General features: G+C 43.8%; 1 protein-coding gene across 1 annotated transcript in view; it reads right to left on the bottom strand.

Annotated features, from left to right (window-relative positions):
* Positions 1–7,829: 7,829 nt before the first annotated feature.
* The window catches only part of tbx21 (T-box transcription factor 21), a 37,804-nt gene continuing 28,449 nt past the window's right edge, over positions 7,830–17,184 (bottom strand). Inside the window, exons 3-6 of the mRNA XM_059956398.1 lie at positions 15,062–15,183; positions 13,035–13,193; positions 11,647–11,708; positions 7,830–10,059 (exon numbers count right to left, since the gene is read on the bottom strand). Coding sequence (XP_059812381.1) covers positions 9,366–10,059; positions 11,647–11,708; positions 13,035–13,193; positions 15,062–15,183 — 1,037 coding nt within the window. The 3' untranslated portion in view covers positions 7,830–9,365. The remainder of the gene's footprint in view (positions 10,060–11,646; positions 11,709–13,034; positions 13,194–15,061; positions 15,184–17,184) is intronic.

Here is a 17,184-nt window from a genome sequence, read left to right as displayed (position 1 = left end):
CATCGAGGGATCAGTAGTGGAAAGGGTGAGCAGTTTGAAGTTCCTGGGTGTCAACATTTCTGAAGATCTATTCTGGACCCAACATATTGACAATTATAAAGAAGACGTGACAGTAACTATATTTCATTAGGTGTTTGAAGAGAATTAGAATGTCACCCAAAGACACTGGCAGATTTCTACAGGTGTACCATGGAGGGCATTCTAACCAGTTGCATCACTGTCTGGTATGGAGGAGCCACTGCACATGATGAACATAAGCTGCAGAAAGTTGTAAACTCCGCCGGCCCCATCATGAGCACTAGCCTCCCCAGCATTGAGGACATCTAAAGGTGATGCTTCAATACGGCAGCATCTGTCTTTGAGCATCCCCATCACCCAGGACATCCTGGACTTCCTGTCAGATCGCCGGCAGGTGGCAAGAGTGGGTTTCCTCACCTCCACCCCACTGACCCTCAATACAGGAGCCCCTTGGGTCTGTGTAATAAGCCCCCCCTTTACTCTCTGTACACCCACGACTATCATCACCCACAGCTCTAATCTGCTAATTAAATTTGCTGATGCTACTACATGAATTGGCCTAATCTCTGTAACAAGGTGGCCTACAGGGAAGAAGTCATCTCTCTGACACAGTGGTGTCAAGAAAACAATCTCTCCCTCAATGTCGCAAAAATAAAGGAGCTGGTTCTGGATTACAGGAGGAATGGAGACAGGCTAACCCCCTATTGACATCAATGGATCTGGGGTTGAGAGGGTAAACAGCTTCAAGTTCCTCAGCATACACATCACTGAGGACCTCATGGTCTGTACAGATCAGCTGTGTGGTGAAAAAGGCACCTCAGATGGTTGAGGATGTTTGGTATGGACCCCCAAATCCTAAGAACTTTCTACAGGGGCACAATTGAGAGCATCCTGACTGGCTGCATCACTGCCTGGTATGGGAACTGTACCTCCCTTAATCGCAGGACCCTGCAGAGAGTGGTGTGGACAGCCCAGCGCATCTGTAGATGGGAACTTCCCACTATTCAGGACATTTACAAAGACAGGTGTGTAAAAAGGGCCCGAAGGATACTTGGGAACCCGAGTCCCCCCAACCACAAACTGTTCCAGCTGCTGCCATCCGGGAAACAGTACCACAGCATAAAAGCCAGGACCAACAGACTCTGGGACAGCTTCTTCCACCAGGCCAACAGACTGATTAACTCACACTGATTTGAGTGTATTTCTATGTTATATTGACTGTTCCACTTATTACTATGATTGCACATTCAGACGGAGACGTAATGTAAAGATTTTTACTCCTCATGTATATGAAGGATGTAAGAAATAGTCAATAGACAATAGGTGCAGAAGTAGGCCATTCGGCCCTTCGAGCCTGCACCGCCATTTTGAGATCATGCCTGATCATCTACTATCAATACCTGGTTCCTGCCTTGTCCCCATATCCCTTGATTCCCCTATCCATAAGATACCTATCTAGCTCCTTCTTGAAAGCAGCCAGAGAATTGGCCTCCACTGCCTTCCGAGGCAGTGCATTCCAGACCCCCACAACTCTCTGGGAGAAGTTTTTCCTTAACTCTGTTCTAAATGACCTACCCCTTATTCTCAAACCATGCCCTCTGGTACTGGACTCTCTCAGCATCTGGAGCATATTTCCTGCCTCTATCTTGTCCAATGCCTTAATAATCTTACATGTTGCAATCAGATCCCCTCTCAATCTCAATTCCAGCGTGTACAAGCCCAGTCTCTCTAACCTGTCTGCGTAAGACAGTCCAGACATCCCAGGAATAAACCTCGTGAATCTACGCTGCACTTCCTCTACAGCCAGGATGTCCTTCCTTAACCCTGGAGACCAAAACTGTACACAATACTCCAGGTGTGGTCTCACCAGGGCCCTGTACAAATGCAAAAGGATTTCCTTGCTCTTGTACTCAATTCCCTTTGTAATAAAGGCCAACATTCCATTAGCCGCCTTCACTGCCTGCTGCACTTGCTCATTCACCTTCAGTGACTGATGAACAAGGACTCCCAGATCTCTTTGTATTTTTCCCTTACCTAACTCTACACCATTCATATAATAATCTGCCTTCCTGTTCTTACTCCCAAAGTGGATAACCTCACACTTATTCACATTAAACATCATCTGCCAAGTATCTGCCCACTCACCCAGCCTATCCAAGTCACCCTGAATTCTCCTAACATCCTCATCACATGTCACACTGCCACCCAGCTTAGTATCATCAGCAAACTTGCTGATGTTATTCTCAATGCCTTCATCTAAATTGTTGACATAAATCGTAAACAGCTGTGGTCCCAATACCGAGCCCTGTGGCACCCCACTAGTCACCACCTGCCATTCTGAGAAGCACCCATTCACCGCTACTCTTTGCTTTCTATCTGCCAACCAGTTTTCTATCCATGTCAATGTCTTTCCCCAATGCCATGAGCTTTGATTTTACCCACCAATCTCCTATGTGGGACCTTATCAAATGTCTTCTGAAAATTGAGGTACACTGGATCTCCCTTGTCTAACTTCCTGGTTACATCCTTGAAAAACTCCAATAGATTAGTCAAGCATGATTTACCCTTGGTAAATCCATGCTGGCTCGGCCCAATCCTATCACTGCTATCTAGATATGCCACTATTTCATCTTTAATAATGGACTCTAGCATCTTCCCCACTAATGTTAGGCTGACAGGTCGATAGTTCTCTGTTTTCTCCCTCCCTTCTTTCTTAAAAAGTGGGACAACATTAGCCATTCTCCAATCCTCAGTAACTGATCCTGAATCCAAGGAACATTGGAAAATGATTACCAATGCATCTGCAATTTCCAGGGCCACCTCCTTTAGTACCCTGGGATGCAGACCATCTGGACCTAGGGATTTGTCAGCCTTCAGTCCCATCAGTCTACTCATCACCGTTTCCTTCCTAGTGTCAATCTGTTTCATTTCCTCTGTTACCCTATGTCCTTGGCCCATCCATACATTGGGGATGTATTACCCTAGTCAATTCAGTTCTTCTCATTGCTGCTATCAAGGTGGTGGTACAGGAGCATGAAGAGAGACACTCGATGTTCTTCCCCTCTGTCATTAGATTTCTGAATGGACAATGAGCCCATGAGCACTACCTCACTATTTTCCCCCTCTCTTGCACTACCTATTTAATATAGATTTCCCGAACAACAATAATCAGAATTAACAGCACTGGCATATGTCATTAAATTTGTTGTTTTGCTGCAATAGTACATTGCAATACATTGCAACAGTATATTGTATATGTGTGTATGTGTATATATGTAGGCCTCCGTTAGTCTCGATAGACCATGGATTTGCACCTTGGAAAGTTTCCAGGGCGCAAGCCTGGGCAGGGTTTCTTTCATAGCTACCAGTCCTCTTCTATCACCTTTCCAAGGTCCACAAATTGATAAACAATAGGCCAGTTTTAATTCAAAAGGATTTACCTCTCCACTTGTTCAGGCCCTTCCCACTTACATCCATGATGTTTCTGATGTCTTCTGTGGCTTTAGTGCTTTCCAGTTTTCTGATGCCAAACAGATCATGTTCAAATGGGCATCCAATCTCTCACCACCACCACCACCCAGCTCTGAGAACCTTTTGCTTCTTTTCTGAACAGAGGCTCCACCACCACTTTCCAGTGCTTGATCAACACACGAAATGCTGGAGAATTAACAGTTGACATTTTGAGCCAAGACCCTTCATCAGGACTGGAAAGAAACAAACCAGAACAAGGTGGTGGTTTGGGGGTGGTGGGGTGTAGGGGGAGTACAAACTGGCAGGTGATGTGAGACCAGGTGAAGGGTGAGGAGGAATAAAGTGAGAAGCAGTGAGAGGGATAGGCAGAAGAGGTAAAAGGCTGAAGGAAGAGGAATCTGATCGGAGAGGACCATGGTCAATGGGAGAAAGGGAAGGAGGAGGGAACCAGAAAAAGCTGAGGGGGGAGAGGGAATGCAGAAAGAAGCTGAGAGTGGATAGGTGGGAGGGCTGAGGGAGGAGGAATCTGATAGAAAAGGACCATGGTCAATGGAAGAAAGGGAAGGAGGAGGGACACGGGGGGGGGGGGGGGGAGAATGAGAGCATAACCAGAATGGAGAATGGAAAAGTGGATGGAGGGGACAGAAATTGCTGGAAGTTGGAGAAATCAATGTTTATGCTATCAGGTTAGAGGCTACCCTTCCAATGCTTGCCTGAATTTGAATTTGTTCTCACTTTAGCAATCTTTTTTATGCCGTGGACCCCTACTGTTAATGAAGGGGTCCATGAACCCAGGTTAGGAACCCCTGTTATAATAATATGATACATAAATGGGCCCTTCAGCCACTAGGTTCTTGGGAACCATCTAGTACCTGTCTTTACTCTTTACTGATTCCATTTCCCAGTATTTGGCCTCTCTTCATGGGGGGGGAGGTTTACTTGCTCTTCGAAGTACTTCATAAATGTTGTGAGTCTCTGCCTCCACCATCCCTCAAGCCAATGAGGGATTCCAGTTACCCTCTGCATGAAAAAGAAATTGCCTCCGATCCACTCTAAGTCTCCTACCCCTTACCTTAAAAGTGTGCCCTCCAGTGAGAGACAACATCCGCTAAAGGAAAATGTTTTTCACGCTTTCTTCAACCTTTATTCCATTCAGGTCCCCTATCATCTGGAGGAGCTCGGCTGAGCAGGCAAAACCTATGGAAGGAAGTCAAGACCTTCCATCTGGTGCCATTGTGCATTTCTGTGCTTTTTCCACACAAGTGGGTTGGGGAAGGTGGTACAAAATAATTTCCTACTGTAAACACAAGGGATTCTGCAGATACTAGAAAGCTTGAGCAACACACACAAAATACTGGAGGAACTCTGCAAGTCGGGTAGCATATGTGGAGAGGTATAAACAGTTGATGTTTTGGGCCAAGACGCTTCATCAAAGTCCTCACTGTAGATGCTGTCTGACTTATTGAGTTCCTCCAGCATTTTGTGTGTGTAACTTCTTTCTATTCTACGTCCTTTAGGGCAGCACAATGATGCAGTCAATAGAGCAGCCATGTTATAGCATCAGAAACACTGGTTCGATCCTAATGGTGGATGCTGTCCATGTGAAATTTGGATATTCTCTCTGTGACTGCATAGTTTTCCTCTGGATGCACTGGATGGCAGGTTAATTCAACACAACTCAAAACAGCATTGGTACAGGCCCTGTGGCCCACAAAATCTGTGCCAAACATTAGGCCAAATTAAACCAAATTGTCCTTATCCAGCTTGTTCTTCCACTGATTGAACACTAGAGGGTAGCAGTAACAGGAGGGACAGTCCCCAACGCAGTACGAATTCTTCGCAGAGGCCTCTGCTCTCTCACACAGCACCTCCGTGGTCTCCTCCCTTGGGTGGTTGCAACAGGTGACCCTGCAGCATAAGGACCTAGTTCTCACCACAACTGAGACAACAGAGCTCCCTCACCGTTGGCCTCACCAATGAGCCAGTGAACTGGACTTGCAGTATTCTACATTACCAAAGCCCAACAGGGTCTGCGCACCATCTCGGCACAATAACGGTACGCAACAAGTCTAGGTGATAACATGGTACGCCGCTCCATCGCTATTGAGCAACTAGCTGATGGGGGTAGACCTGCAAAACTTGATGTTCTTAGTATCCAGCAGCAACTTGTGATCATAAATGACAAAGAATTACACATTTTGAATGGACCCAGAGTGACCGCTGCATTAATGCGCACAGGCATCTTACCAGAAGTTAGAAAACTCTTAAATATGGATGATAGAAAAATGGAGGCCTATGTAGGAGGGAAATGTTAGATTGATCATCTTAGAGGTTACAGTACTGTGCAAAAGTATTAGATATATATATATAAATATACTGTAGCTAGGGTGCCTAGGGCTATTGCACAGTATATAATATTGGTTAAAATAGCAAGGTGGTTGGGATACAGAAATAAAGAGTACTTGGCTTTGTATTAGCTTAGTTGTATTAAGCGCGATTTGGTAACTGGAAAGATTTAATATACACTACCGTACAAAAGTCTTAGGTACCCGAGCTACAGTATATATATATATATATATATATATATATATATATATATATATATATATATGTGTGTGTGTATATATATATACACGCACACAGTATGTGTCTAAGACCTTTGCACGGTGTTGTATGTCAGTACTGTATGCCAAAGGGCCTGTACTGTTATAATTCGTGGTTGCTATGGACTTGGTGGGCTGAAGGGTCTGTTTCTGTGCTGTATCACTCGGAGTCTATGATTAGTTAATGCAGGAATGCTCCTGCTATCCTCTGTAGTGTAATCTGTTGGCACGTCTCTTTGATTGTTAATGCCATTGCGATTAGATGAGATAATGGCCTACAATTAGTCCAACTTCCAGTTTACTTACACGACCACTGGGTGGCAGTGCAACCTACGACAAAGCAAATCGAACACAGAACTGGGGGAATGAGATTTGGAATACAGTATTTGATATCCTGTACTGTTCTACGTTTGCCCCAGGGGGGTAATCCAGTACTTGACATTATGGTTTTAGATAAAGGGTCACCTACTTCAGATAGATGGATGTTCCTTTTCTCAGAGGGTTGTGAATCTTTGGAATTCTATACTGCAAATATATAACAGAGATCAATACGGCATTTGACATTTTTACCCTGGGAAAAAGATGTTGGCTGAACAACCTATCAACGTCTCTCATAATTTTATAATTTTTTAACAGGTTTTCCCTCAGCCTGACACTCCAGGCTTCCCCTCAGTCTCCAAGGTGTTAGAGAAAATCTGGCCTCTCCTCTGTGTCTAAGGCTCCAGAGAAATGTCATCTCAGCATTTACCCTGTCAACTACCTTCAATGTCGTGTATCTTCTCTAGACCTAACCTGCTCAATGTTTCCTCATGCAACTCCCCTTTCACCCAGGAATCAACCTAGTGAACTTGAATAATAGATAAAATAATCCAAACAGTACACAGTAATCCAGCTGGACTTTTGCCAATGCCCTGTAATGGTTGTAGCAAGACTTCCCAACTTTTGTACCTCATCATCTTGCCATTAAAAGTGACTTATCTTCCCAATTACTTGTACGTGCAAGCTTAACTTTCTGTGTTTCATGTGCAATGTCCCTCTGTGTAGCAAATTCTCAGACTGTACTGAGAATATGCTGCACCGTATGTGGGATGAGATATTAAACCCAGATGCAATCTGTTCTCTTTGCTAAAGGTAGAAAGCTCAAAGACTATTTCAGGAATTCTGTCTGGTGTCCCAACTGATTATTACAATAATTCCAAAAATTCGGTCATGCTCTTTGTGTCTATGAAACCTGGCTATGTAGGCATACATTTCCTACTCCAACAATAATAAGTGTCCTTCAGCAAATGCAAAGTGCTTTGCAACATCTTGAAGTTGTAAATGAAACCCAGTTTTCTATTTCACCACATTGGGTGCAGAGCCTCCAATTCCAATGGTGGTTACATTTTACACATACTTCATAAGGGCTCTGAGATGTCCTAATATTAAAAGTGGTATATAAATGCATAAACAAGAGGTTTTGCAGATGCTGAAAATCTAAAGCATCACACACAAATTGCTGGAGGAACGCAACAGGTCAGGCAAGAAAGGAATAAACAGTTAACATTTCAGGACTGATTGAGGGGTCTCGGCCCAAAATTACTGTTTATTCCCTTCCATAGATGCTGCCAGACCTGTCGAATTCCTCCAGTATCTGTGCATATATAAATGCAAGACTTTTTCATGCAAAATTAACTTCTAACAAAATATTTATTTTTTCATTTTTATTAAAAATGAAATAGCTACAGCCATTGGGCATTTGAGGTACATTTATTCAATATATACTACATTAACCAGTAATGTACACCAAGGATTTTTGAATAAATTAAGTAATCAGGAATAAAACTCCATGCTCAAGAAAGATTTCACACTTAACACTGACACAGGAGGAGCATTTTTTTAATATAACTTATTGTGCATCTTCACATTTTAAGTCACGTGGCCAGTACTGATGTTGGTTGATTCCAAAGCCTTTACAATTTCCAGAATTGAAGCCATTTACAAATGGTCGCAAAATAATTACATCAAAATATTTACATACAGCCCCCACATAATATAGAACAGCTATCTCCTTCTCCATGTCTCAATTGCCAATTGAGTGGCAGATAATCTTCATTTGATACCTGGTAGTCAAAGTCACTGAAGGTCATAGGTTAGAGCTTTAGAATTGGATACTAGCCCCTAAGTGGTGGTGGAGGACAATATATCAGGCAGGAGGTCATCACCCTTGATTGACATTGGGAATGCGGTCCACCATAATGGGCATTGGCTCAAGGGCTGAGATTGCCGATAATGTCCATCACAATTTTAATGAACCAGCCCTGGAAAAAGAATGCTGTAGAATCCTGCTCCAGGTATTCAGTGCATTCCAAATAGGGAGGGGTAGAATGTGGACTGAGGGCTGGTGATTGGGAATGAGAAACTGTAGAAGCAAGATGAATAAAATAATGGTGGTGTTGCCAGATCAGTTTATGATAGGGATGCAAAAACTGCCAAAAATGACAAATATAATCACCACAGCTTTTTGTTTTACTCAGCATTTAATTTATTTCATTATAAAACAGACTTTTTTTTTAAAACAAAAATAAAGGCTTGGTCAACTTCCAGGTCAATTACAACACATTCACAGTCCCAGTATTATATGTTCTGTAAAGAGGGGCAGAGTCAGTTTTCTTTAATGTTGCTGTGTTGAAGCTGCCAGCTTGCTATTCCTTGGCAGTGTGATGAAAAATACTGAATTAGAAAAAGCACATTCTTAAAGTGAAACAATAACTCTTTAAACACAGTAAATAGATATATGCATATATTAAATGTACCTTTTGCCTCTGTGTTTTGCAACCAGATGCTTGAAACAATCTATAACTGGTAATTTTTATTGTTTTTTCCACTCTGTATATTGCAATTATAAGACATCTACCTGGCATTCTATTGTACATAAGAAAACGACATACCCAGACGTGAGAACCCACCAATGAATGATAAACTTGTGCTTGAATGAAATGTTTTTATTTCCCTGTAACACCCATTTATATCACTTTAACTGGAGTAACAGTCCATCAGTACAACACTTCATACACATGGCCTCAAAATTCTGCAGAGAGCACCCTTTCTACCACAGGGCAGTTTTAAACTCTGCAGTTCCATGAAGCTTTCTCCCTCCCTCTCTCTCTCTCAGGACTGCTGTAAGAAAACTTATTTAGATTTCAAAGGGAACTCCAACCCGAGTGGTGAGGTGAGAGGGTTTGATGCAGAATTGGTTTGCAGCACAGTGGGATTGATCTCGTCTGCAGCGATTCAGTTGGCATAAAAGCTGTAGTAACCGGTATCACTTCCATTTTCCTTCTCGCTGCTCTGATTGGGGGGCGAGTTCTCGGTGCTTGAGGTATAGGGGGACACCTTCCTCCGTTTACAATCAACCTCATACAGTCCCGAATCAGAGGAGTCCGCTGACTTTACAGAGGGAGGCTCAAGCCAGGAAGAGTCCTCTGTTTCCTTGCTTTTGTCCTCTACGTTGGGCAGCGTTGGCCTGGTATCACCTACAGGCCTGTACCAGGTCAGTGCAGAACCAGGCTTGCTGTGATGATACTGAGAAGGTCCCCTAGTGCCCCAGGTATTCCCTGAACTGAATGGATGATCTTGGTAGTAACCAAGGGCATGGGGGCTTGCTTGAAGTGGGAAACTTTTCATGCTGTAAGTCATAAATGCATTTCCTGTGTATTCAGGATCATACGTACTGAAATCCAGCCGGTTGGTGTTAGACTGCTGTACTGGTGACATGAACCAGCGGTGAGGGTTTGTAATATCTTCCCGGTGTTTGGACGTGTGGGACACAGTCCGCTCCCCATTGTAGTATCTACCCTGTGGCAGTGCATTCATGTACTGGTCGTGTAGGAAAGGCTGGTAGCGTGGGGCGGGAACCAACTGCTGGCAGTTCTGCTGGTCTGGCGGAGAAGGAGTTAGTCGGTCTCCTTCCGAGTTGGTGTATATTCTGAAAAATAGAGTTAGAGGGGCGGATCAGACTCTGACACATAAATAACGCCCAAGAAGCTTTTAGAGTTAACATCGCTTGACAGGAGTATGTGGAAAGTTCAGCTGCCACATGCATCCAGGACACCACAATAACCAGGAACTTGCCCATCCCCATGGCCAAACCACTAATTCCCATAAATTACACAAATCCCTGTGTCAAGCCTAAAGTATTCCCAGAGTATTAGATATTGTGCTTGGGGAGGTTATAGGCCTTAATTGACGTCAAGCCAGCATCACAGTGTCATGTACCGAGATGGGGAACTCCATTTGAATTGAATCTGTGTTTCGACCTCAGTCACCTTTCCAGGGAGATTTTTTCCCTGTGTGACCAGTCGGGAATGTTGATGTTTCCCTAAAGAGAGGGAGGAGCTTCATTTCTAACAGGTACATTGAAACATACAGTGAAATGTGTCATTTGTGTCAAATCAAATCACTGAAGATGTGCTTGAGGCAGCCCACAAGTGTCACCGTGCCTCCAGCGCCAACATAGCATGGCCACAACTTACGAAGCCTAACCCTTGGAATGTGAGAGGAAACCGGAACACCCAGAGGAACTCACATGGGTCGCAGGGAGAACGAAGAGAGCGGCAGGAATTGAATTCTGATCGCTGATTGCTGGCGCTATAGCTATGCTACTGTACCAGCCGGGTGAACAAACTGCACTACATACAGCAATGAATTCTTTAGTGGTAATGTGGGTGGCTATAACTGAGCCTGCTGCGTCAGTAGTACACACTTGGCAGAGCCCTTCTCCTTAGGCTTATACCAATCAAAATGAGTTGCTGCATCCCTTAAGGTTTGAAAAGGTTTCACATTCTGTAATAACCAAATGGAAAGACCAGTCATGCATTTAACACAGTGGGCATTCTAGACAGAATAGACTGGGCAGAGGAGAGCTGAGTCAAACTCAAACTATCTCAGTTCCTGGATTTCATCACACAGTGCAGCGCTTGCCGTTAACGTGTACATGAATGGAGTCCAACTTAAATTGGGTGAAAAGGGAGATGCAAAGATAGGGCTCAGGAAAGGTGAGGGCACCTCTATTCTGTTCCCTGATCCCAATCTTCGATTTAGTCTGGCAGGAATCACAATCGGTTTTCTGCTCAAAAACTGCACGGATTCTTTTGAACTTTAAGGGGTACTCACCTGGTCAACTCAAGTTCTCAAACAGCAGCCTAGCCATCCCAGGAATCAGGCCAATGATTAGAGTCCCAAGCCATGCTTTTAGACCACAACATATAGGAGCAGAATTGGGCCATTGGGCCCATCAAGTCTGCTTTGCCATGCCATCATGGCTGATTTATTATCCCATTTCTGCCTTCTCCCTGTGACATTTGAAGCCCTAATTAATCAAGAATCTATCAACCTCTGCTTTAAGTATAGCCAGCAATCTGTGGCAATGAATTCCACAGAATCACCTTGCATCTTGCTCATTGGAAGTAGGTTGCTGTGGTTAAAAAAAGTCAGTTCCTTTCAGTTCAGTGCGTGAAAGATAATCAGGATAATTTACAGCCTGTGTAGATGTTATTTGATTAAATATACTTACGAGTCAAAATTGTCTCGGAAGCCTTTTGCAAAAGGGTTGTGGTCTATTTTAAGTTGGGTGATCTGCAAGGGAAATGTTCCACAATGGTTAAGCAGAGGTAGAAGTCCCCTGAAACAACTGCAGCAGTTCCATTGGACTGAAAGCATTTCAGAACTCTAACCCACTACAATGAAGGCTGGTTAGCTTTAATTCTTTGACGGAGTTTGTGGGGATTTTCACTCAATGAGTTACACGCTTATTAAAATGTAAGTAAATTAAAAGTTAATATCTTGCTTAGGGTTTCATAGAGAAATGCAGCACAGAAACAGGCCTTTCAGCCTATCAAATTCATGCCAAACTATGCTGCATAGTCCCAGCAACCTGCCATGGTGTCATGGCCCTCCATATCCCCCCCCCCCCATCCATGTACTTATCCAGACGTTTCTTACATGTTGAAATTGAACCCAGATGTACCACTTCCACTGGCAGATGGTTCCACACTCTCACCACCCTCTGTGAAGAAGTTCGCCACTCATTCCCCATAAACATTTCACCTTTCACCCTTAACCCATGACTTCTGGTTCTAGTCTCACCCAACCTCAGTTGCATTTACCCTATCTATAGCTGTCCTAAATCTGTACATCTCTATTAAATCTCCCCTCATTCTTCTACTCTCCTTCACCTTAGGCTCATCTACAGGGCTGTAGGGATTGCCCATCACCCACACACATCTAACAACCTGGCCTACCTTCCTGATCCCATCCCCCATCTGTGCCCACCACCTCTCGTTCCACACCATTTTCCACCCTCTGTCTCTATTCCACCCACTCCTCCTCCTCCTATTCTCTTCCTTGCACATTTCCACCCGTCACCCACCAGCCTCTTGTCTCAGGAATGGCCCCTCCCTCTCCTCCACCTGGCTCCATCTACCCAATACTCCCCCTCCTCCTCATCTGGTTCCACCAGCTCTTGCTCTCACCCCCCACCTCGAATCTCTTTGTACTTGCAGTCTCCCCTCTACGTGCGCACTTCTAGTGCAGGGTTTCAACTCACAACGTTGGCCACCCCTTTCCCTCCACAGATGCTGGCTGACTTGCTGAGTTCCTTGAGCAATTTTCACCCCTTTGTAACATACTGATGTGTCAACCTTGAATTTTACTCCGGTCTCTGGATAAAGATTGAACCATTTCTGAACCAAAGTGCTATCTAATGAAGTGTACTTGATGACTCCAAACACTCCAGGAAATTTCCCATTAGCTCTGAGGTAGATTGCTCTATCAAACATATACTAGCACCCAATATATCCCCATTTCCAACATGTACATACACCACACTCCAATGATTGCCTTCCAAGTACCCTGACTGATAGAAATGTCTCATTGGACTAAATACTGATGGATGCAACTCACGTCTGCGTTCTGGTAGGCGGTCACTGCGATGAATTGTGTTTCAGGGAACGTGAACGCTTGCATTTTGGATGTGAGGTATGGATCTTCGGCACCATCCTCTTTCACTTGGACAATGTGCAGCCGGGGCTGGTACTTGTGAAGAGACTGCAGCACAATCATCTGCAAAACAATCCCATGCATCGGTCAAGAGAGGAAGCCATCATTTGCAACTCCATCCTGTTAGATGGCATAGATAAGGTGGGTAGATAGAAAGGGCCAACTTTTTCTCAGGCTTCAAATGTCATTTACTAGATGACATGGCTTTAAGCTGTAAGGTGAGAAGGGGAGAGAGTTTAAAACAGATGTGCTGGGCAAGTTCTTTTTTAACACTGCGAGGGGTAAGTGCCTGGAACATGCTGCCAGGGTTGGTTGTGGAAGCAGACATGATAGAAACATACAAAACCTACAGCTCAATAAAGGCCCTTTGGCCCACAAAGCTGTGCCGAACATGTACTTACTTTAGAAATTACCTAGGGTTACCCATAGCCCTCTATTTTTCTAAGCTCCATGTACCTATCCAGGAGTCTCTTAAAAGACCCTACCGTATCCGCCTCCACCACCGTTGCCGACAGCCCATTCCACGCACTCACCACTCTCTGAGTAAAAAACTTACTCCTGATGTCTCCTCTGTACCTACTCCCCAGCACCTTAAAACTGTGCCCTCTTGTGGCAACAACTTTAGCCCTGGGAAAAAGCCTCTGACTATCCACATCATCAATGCCTCTCATGATAATGGGAATGCAAAGAATGGAGGGAAATGGAGCATGTGCAGGCAGATGGGATTGGATTCATTGGCATCATGGTTGGCACAGCCATTGTGGGCTGAGGGGTCTGTTCCTGAGCTGTTCTGTGTTCTGCATGACTTTATGTGATGTATGGGATGAATATGTCAGTGGTAAGGAAGGGAAATTCAACGTCCATTCATTTTGAGAGGACTAGAATATAAATAGAAGGGTGTGATGTTGAGTCTTTATAAGGCGCTGGTCAAACTGTATTTGGGAGTATTGTGAGCAGTTTAAGAAAGGCTGTGCTGGCAGTGGGGAGGATCCAAGGAGGTTTATGAGAATGATTCCGGAAATGAAGGTGCTAATGCATTTGATGGCTCCGGGCCTGTACTCGCTGCAGTTTAGAAAAATGAGAGTTTTATCGAAACCTATCGATTATTGAAAGGCCTAGATAGACTGGATGTGGAGAGGATGTTTCCCGTAGCGGGGGAGTCTAGGGACCAGAGGGCTGAAGCTCAGAATACAAGGACATCCCTTTAGAACAGAGATGAGGAGGAATTTCTTTAATCAGAGGGTGATTAATCTGGGGAATTCATTGCCACAGACAGCTGTGGAGGCCGGGTCATTTGGTGTATCTAGAACAGAGAACAGTACAGCACAAGAACAGGCCCATCGGCCCAAAATGTTGTGCCAGACCAATTAAATTTGTAATCAAATGGCCAACTAAATTAATCCCTCCTGTCCATATCCTTCCATTACCCTCACATTCACATGTTTATCTAAACATCCCTTAAAAGTCCCTAATGTTCCTCCCTCCACCACCACCACAGTGTATTCCAGGCACCCACAACGTCTCCTTTCAACTTACTTCTCTCACCTTAAATGCATGCTTTCTGATATTAGACAATACGACCCTGGGAAAAAGTGCTGTCTGTCTACTCTATTTATGCCTCTCATAATCTTATAAAACTCTCAGATCTCCCTTCAGCCTCCACCACTCCAGAGAAAAGAACCCTCTCTGCAATCTTTCATTATTCCACACGTGCCCTCTAATGCAGGCAGCATCCTGATGAACCTCTCCAAAGCCTTGACAAGCTTCCTATAATGCAGCAACCAGAACTGTACACTTTAAAACAGAGGTTGATAGGTTTTTGATTAGTAAGGATATCGCCACTCACCTTGAGGGGCAGCAATTGTTTTAGGAAGGGCGACGTCCTGTTTTTTTTTAAAATAAGCTGCATTACTTAGAAACTTGTTGCTTACCTGAGTGACGTTGTTGGATGCTCCTTTGTTATTGGTCAGCTTTAGTTTACCAAAGGAGATTTCCTGGCGCATCCAGTGAGCCCCTGTGTTCGGAGAGTCTGGGTGCATGTACGTCCGATTACCTGCATTGTGCCCAGAACACAAAGTCAGTCACCAGGGAGATGTAGTGCACTTCCATCCCGACTGTGAAGAATTACTTGAGATCCTAATACAGCTCCCAAAGTGTAAAGGAAATTTATTATCAAAGCACATACTGTATGTCGCCATATACTACTCTGAGATTCATTTTCTTGCAGGCATTCACAGTAGAACAAAGAAATGCAATAGAATCAATAAAAAACAACCAATGTGCAAAAGTAGACAAACTGCAAATAAAAACTAAGTAAATAAATAATACTGAGGACTTAAGTTGTAGAGTCCTTGAAACTTGTAGAGTCCACAGACTGTGGATTCAGTTTAGTGTTAAGGTGAGTAAAGTTATTCATCTTTGTTCAGGAGCCTGATGGTTGAAGCGTAACAACTGTGTCTGAACCTGGTGGTGTGGGACCTAAGGCTTCTGTACCTCCTTCCTGATGGCAGCAAAAAAAAAGAGAGCATGGCCTGGACGGTGGGGTTCCTTGATGATGAATGTTGCTTTCTTGTGGCTGTGCTCCACAAGATGTGCTCAGTGGTGGGGAGGGCTTTTCCTGTGATGGACTGGGCCATATCCACTACTTTTGATATACTTTTCATTTCTTGGGCACTGGTGTTTCCCCTATTGCCCTTTGTAAGAACTTGCTAGTGACAAATTGACTAATTTTACTACAACATTGCCTACAAAATGTATTTTGGGATATCCTTAAAACATTATTCTATATAAATTCAAGTATGCCTTTCTCTCAAATGAGTGACTCAGAAAGGAGATGAATGCTCGAATTAGCCAAATTTTAAATGAGTCAATGGTACTTCCAAGAAAGCTACTAGCTAGTTTGAAAATTAACAAGCCCCTACACCTAATGAAGTCTATCGCAGCAGTGGGTAACCTTTTGGAAAGTTATTTCAATTTTTCTGCTATTTTCTCATTGACATATTGCATCTCCATATCCTAGTGTGGGAATGTTTTTAAAACATAGAACAGTACAGCAAGCACAGTACGATGTTGTGCTGATCTTTTAACCTACTCCAAGATCAATTTAACTATTCTCTCCCACATAGGCCTTCTTTCATCCATGTTCCCAAGGGTCTCTTTAATGTCTCTAATGTACCTACTTCTACCACCACCCCTGACAGTGTGTTCCACACACCCACAACTCTGTTAAAAAATGTATCTCTGACACTCCCCACATATTTTCTTTTTGTCACCTTAAAAGTATGCCCTCTCATATTAGCTCTGAGAAAATGTCACTGGCTTGTCCACTCTATCTATGCCTCTTATCATCTTGTGCATCTCTTTAAGTCACCTCTCATTCTCGTTCACTCCAAAGAGAAAAGCCCCAGCTTGTTCTAATCCAGGCAGCATCCTGGTAAACCTTCTCTGCACCTCTCAAAGGTTCCCACATCCTTTCTGACCAGAACTAAATACAATTCTCCAAATGTGGTTTTAGCAGAGGTTTTATAGAGCTGCAACATCACTTTGTAATGAACTGCTGGTTAACGCAAGATAGGATATGGGTTCTTTGCCCTATGCGGTTGCCAACAAGGTACAGTGAAACTAGTTGGCCTTGCTACTTCAAACCCTGGGGCAACACCAGCAAATTACCCTTGGGATCACAGGAAGTGGGGTGAAGGTTTGAGTCAAGGAAGCAACACTGCTTTCTCCAGGTATCAAAGGCTACCAATAGTCAGTGTGATTCAGCCAATGAAGTGTGTGTGTAATGTTGGAAACACAGCAACCACATTGCACACATTCAGTTTCCGCAACCATGGGCTATTATTATTAACTAATCTGCTATTTGTCAGGTTGCTTGAAGAAAAAACAATGGTCTGAAGAACAGAGAATCCAATTCCTAAAGCCTTCTTCAAATAGAGCCATTTTAGTTTATACACTATGTACAACTTTGTGCGATGTACTTTTGTGCCTGAACCTATACATTCACTCAACGTCCCTGCCTGGTTCCTGGAATGCTGATTCCACCATGAAAATT

The sequence above is a fragment of the Hypanus sabinus genome, chromosome X1 (assembly GCF_030144855.1).
Source record: "Hypanus sabinus isolate sHypSab1 chromosome X1, sHypSab1.hap1, whole genome shotgun sequence".
Taxonomy (NCBI): domain Eukaryota; kingdom Metazoa; phylum Chordata; class Chondrichthyes; order Myliobatiformes; family Dasyatidae; genus Hypanus; species Hypanus sabinus.
The sequence above is the reverse complement of the archived record's forward strand: the minus strand, read 5'-3'. Positions and strand labels throughout refer to the sequence as shown.